Source organism: Rutidosis leptorrhynchoides, chromosome 6, assembly GCF_046630445.1.
Source record: "Rutidosis leptorrhynchoides isolate AG116_Rl617_1_P2 chromosome 6, CSIRO_AGI_Rlap_v1, whole genome shotgun sequence".
NCBI lineage: Eukaryota > Viridiplantae > Streptophyta > Magnoliopsida > Asterales > Asteraceae > Rutidosis > Rutidosis leptorrhynchoides.
In genome coordinates, this window is record NC_092338.1 from 103701095 (window position 1) to 103706001 (window position 4907).

The following is a 4907-nucleotide window of genomic DNA, read 5'->3' on the forward strand; positions in this document are numbered from 1 at the left end:
TTCCGAAGACAAAAAACGATTTCAGAGTTAGGGAGAAAAAGATCCAACGGACACAACCCCATCACCACGAGTACGTGGTGAATGAGACTTCAAGACGCCAGAATCCAACAAACCCACCGGAAACAAAAAACGCAGTCAGATCCCGCGAAGAGGGGGATAAAAGGAAGCAAAAGGAAAATGTAAAAGCCTCCGAACCACCGGCGAGAGGCCGGTGGCCGGAGAGGACAACTTACCTGCAGACTACAACGGAGATAAGCGACACTAGGATGAGAAGATTAGGGTTTGATGGTTGGGGAGGGGAACCCTAGAGAGAATCCCATTATTGAAAAAGTGATCAAGTAGTCCTGTGGCCAGTTACTACAGTTTGTACTTTTCTAATTCAAGACCCATTCTAACCACCTGAACACCCAAAATGTAATCACCTTCTTCAATGAGAAAATAAAATTAGCTTATACCAACCAGGAGTCGTTCATGTCCACAACTGAATCATAAAGTGAAACAAAACAACATTTTCAATAAAATTCGATTGATGATTAAGTGTACTACTTAAACAACTTAATATTCAATATGCTCACATACAACAGAAAGTTGAAAATCGTCATTCAATCCTCAAGAATATCTTAAATATGGTTTAGAAGATCAGCTGTATGTCCTACCTCATACATTATGATGTTAGTATCTCACTGATTTGGATCATATTCTTCAAAACTGCTCTTAAATCTTTCCACCATTTTTATTTCTTCATCTTTGCTAAGTTTACAATTCCGCCAATCCGCCCTATCTGCCATGTTCAGCAGACCTGCCAGAACCTAAAATTAACAAAAACACCCATGTAAGTTAACACCTCCAGAGTTAGTTCATATCCATAATCACCAGAGCACAAGACACACAAAAAGAAACAGATAAACAAGAAGTTGCTCGATTATAGTTTTTTATCAATCGTTGACTTGAGATGTAAATAAATTCAATTGAAACGCAAAAAACCCAGCCAGAAAACAGTCACATATAACACAGGGTTAATATTTCTATTAGATCAGGAAATATACATGAGAACACATGAACGTGTGTGTGTGTGTGTGTGAGCGCGTGTGTGTAAACAGAATCTCACCTCACGGCCAAACTGCACTGGAAACTTCTCGTTCTCTCCAACTGCATGTGATAATATTATATCTCCAGGGAGTTGCACATAGAATAAACTGGATTTCGGATCAAACTGAGAACGCAGCAATCTTCGTCCCTCAGAACTATTGTCGCCTAAATCAAAATATTATATCAAGACCAACCTTTTAAAATGTTTGTAATGTAATGTAATAGCAAGCATTTTGCTTCATCATATAAACATTCGATATGTATATCATACAACCAACTTACTTTTCGATACCGTAAACTTGAATCCTAACTTTTCAGCAGCTAAGTTGAAAATATCCTTAACGGCAGACGCTCTGTTTATAGGAACTGGGATAGCCTGCCATAATCACATGTAAGATTATCTTGTATCCCTAATGCTAAATTTAACTAAATATAGATTATATGATAACTTATACCTGTAGATTAGCATGAGTTGTTTTTATGAAAACCCACTCAAAGAAAATTACTTCTTTTTTTTGGCTCTTAAAATAAACTTTGAGACTGTTTTGAAATTTAACCAACTCCGTCTCACATTCTGGAGGTGTCACGAGAGTATTAGGTAGATGTTCAATTGGTAATAAGAGCACATGATCTTGAACCAGTGGTCCTTTAGCAATTGCACAATAGCAGTTTTCACCAACACTCGTGATTAAATGCGACTCCACATTCGGACTCGATAGACAAAACCAGCATTCCTTTGACCTAAAAATGTAAAATTTAAGAACTTGTTAACACTATCACATCAAACTTTTGCAAATTGTTAAGCTTTAATGTGTTACATATTGATACAAACCTGCTTCTTTCTTCCTGTAAACTGTGCTTATAGTTGCAATCGTCTCTCTCACATTTTCCTTTATTTAAAAATTCAAAGCATACACCTCTCATTGATTGTTCCCGTGCATCCATATCATGACGAAAATGACATTTATCTCCTTGGGGACAAGAACCAGAAGATATAAATTTAAAACACAACCTTTCACCATCAACTTTTTGTCGTTTCGAGACATCATATCGCCAATACTGTGGATCATCTGCCACATCAGCAGACCTCTTTTCTGTTTCCTTTTCCACAAATGTAAATGGAGATAACGTTGTATTTGGTGGTCTGGTAGCTAACTCACTAGAAGACATTGTAGATGCTGGAGTAGGAGAAATCGCATGTATAAATTTCTGAAATCATGAGCAGAATCAGATGTTACAACAGTAGAAACAGTGAGAATATTTATATATCAAGATATCTATATATTCAAATAAAACAGACCTGTTTAGATGCATTTCCTACTGGGGCTAGACCTATAAAACGGGTCACGTGTAACGCATCAGTATTCACATATGGTTCACGGGCATAATATACACCCTTACATCCTGCAACATGATACCTAACATAAAAGTATGTTTAATCAAAACCGATCCTATAAGAACCAAACCGACCAAAAACAACACTTGGATTCATCACTTACCGAGGTTTGATCTCTGCAACTAACTCTGATATAATGTCATCATTGCCAGCTGAATCTGATATTCCTGGAGGAATATCAGATGTAGAAGCACGATTCAAGATCCCACTGGGCCATTCATTAGTGAGCAGTAATTAAGGCAATCAAAACACGTAGTAGTAAATGATAAAGTATAAGTGGCAAAATTAGTGGATTCACTTTGAAATTGGCCATTTATTTAATATGGCAGGTTTGTTTAACCATGCTTTTTCAGTTCATTTTCTAAAAAACTTCAATAAAATAACTTTTGCATAAAGAATCATTACAAAAACAACACTACAAAATAGTTGTATGCATAAGTAGGTTTTGAACGACTTTCAACCTGCCTTATTCGTGACCCTTGTAGCTCAAATTTTTTTGACCCGTTTAACGTGTTAAAAATATTACACAACTAACCAGCCCGTTTATAAGTACACGGGTTGAAAAAGCCACCTCTACCCGTATCAATAGAAAATATGATGGATCAAGAAGAAGAGTAAATTATACAACGGAAGGATATGTTAAGAATATGTCTATAATTCCAGGTTCCTCAATTAACGCCCGTAGAGCATCAACATCATCTTGACTGTACGTTCCATACATTTGACCACTTGGTGATCTCCTACCAGACAAGTATGCCACAGATAAACCTAGATATATGACTACACCAATCAGCCATCACACTAAGTATATGGAATTAACAAAAAATCTTTAATTACCACACATACAACGTTAAATTACACAAGAATGTATCCAACTTTATCCATTTTACAATTAACCTTTTAAACGTATCAAAATTACAAAACTTGCAGTTGTACCAGTAACCACTTGAATGAACGAATTTTCAAAAGAGTGGCACTCATATATGCCACGTATCGATGTAATTCGAAAAGTAAGATACATACAATACATATATACTTATACTTATAGATCAGCAGACGGTAAAATGGATACATTCAGGCGTAATTTGCTCTTTAGTCAAATATAGGATCAAATATAATATAATAATACTTACTACAGAATTTAATTTAGTTAAAGTTCAAAAAAAATAATATGCACTAAATTACCATTAAGAGTGAACTTGCCACTGCCTTTTAACCAATACAAATTATCCCTAATTTTCAAACCATCCATTTTAAACCCTAGATTACCAGACTCCCTTGCAGCAGTTGATAAAACCTTGACGGCACCGGCACCATAATCGCCAATAAAGTAAGTCGGTAACGGAATATTCTTCTGACTGTCAACATATTCCGTTAACTCCTCCAACCGCTCGGAAGATTCCGGAAAGAATTGACCAACGCATAGTAATGCATCAAATGGACCAGTTGATTTATTAACCTAAAACACATACAAATATATTGCAATATTAAGAGATAAAACATCGTATACGTATAGTTGTAATTTGTGTATATATTGAGTATTTGTACCGATGAAACGCGCTTGAAGAGCTGATTAAGGTGGCCAATTGGATCTCCGGACAGTAGAATTCTTGGGGGTGCCATTAGAGAGAAATTAAAGAGGAAACTAGAAGTGAGTTTCAGCCTTTGAGGCGTTGAGCTCGACGGCGATGATTGGGCCATTTGAGTTTTCTATTTGGGCTAAAGCCCAATTCGGAACCATCCTTTTGGGAAGTTGGACGGCCCACGTATACGTGAAAAACCAAAGGGAAACTGTTCAAAATACACTTTTTTTAAGGCTTCAAACAAAATACATTTTTTTTTTAAAAATTGTCTTTTTACACCATTCGGTAGACGGAATTTCTGTCTACCACCTTTATCTGTCGTCTACTATTATTTTTACAAGGTAGTCGACAGTTTTTTCGTCGACTGCTTAATAAATGTGGTCTACTACGTAGTAGACGAAGTTATAAGGCAGTAGACGTAACTCTGCCTTATAACTTCGTCTACTACGTAGTAGACCAGGATTACGTCTACTGCCTTATAACTTCGTCTACTACGTAGTAGACCACATTTATTAAGTAGTCGACGAAAAAACTGTCGACTACCTTGTAAAAATAATAGTAGACGACAGATAAAGGTGGTAGACAGAAATCCCGTCTACCGAATGGTGTAAAAAGACAATTTTAAAAAAAAATGTATTTTGTTTGAAGCCTTAAAAAAAGTGTATTTTCATCAATTTCCCAAAACAAAATTATGTGTTTTTTTTATAAATAAAATAAAAAATAGAATAGAATGCTTAAAAATGTTGTTTCATTAATTAAAGCACTCATCATATAATGTTATCGGGTTAAGGCTCAATCATTTTTCACGCACACACCTACTTTCGAACTAAAACTCGAAC

The 4907-nt window shown here is 35.8% G+C and overlaps 1 protein-coding gene across 1 annotated transcript; it reads right to left on the reverse strand.

Annotated features, from left to right (window-relative positions):
• Positions 1 to 456: 456 nt before the first annotated feature.
• On the reverse strand, positions 457 to 3939 carry LOC139852987 (zinc finger CCCH domain-containing protein 64). The gene is made up of 9 exons (XM_071842342.1): positions 3671 to 3939; positions 3124 to 3253; positions 2589 to 2708; positions 2390 to 2507; positions 1922 to 2298; positions 1545 to 1830; positions 1372 to 1465; positions 1109 to 1254; positions 457 to 809 (listed from the first exon to the last, which is right to left on the reverse strand). The coding sequence occupies exons 1-9, from the start codon at positions 3735 to 3737 to the stop codon at positions 681 to 683; spliced, it is 1467 nt and encodes a 488-aa protein (XP_071698443.1). The 5' UTR covers positions 3738 to 3939; the 3' UTR covers positions 457 to 680.
• Between the last annotated feature and the right edge of the window lie 968 nt (positions 3940 to 4907).

Excerpts from the sequence above, each read along its gene's own strand:
- LOC139852987 (XM_071842342.1), bottom strand. The coding sequence starts at position 3,737 with ATGGATGGTTTGAAAATTAGGGATAATTTGTATTGGTTAAAAGGCAGT. Across the intron at positions 3,254-3,670 it reads TGGCAAGTTCACTCTTAATG|GTTTATCTGTGGCATACTTG; the intron begins GTAATTTAGTGC and ends TCATATATCTAG. Across the intron at positions 1,831-1,921 it reads TTACAGGAAGAAAGAAGCAG|GTCAAAGGAATGCTGGTTTT; the intron begins GTTTGTATCAAT and ends TTACATTTTTAG.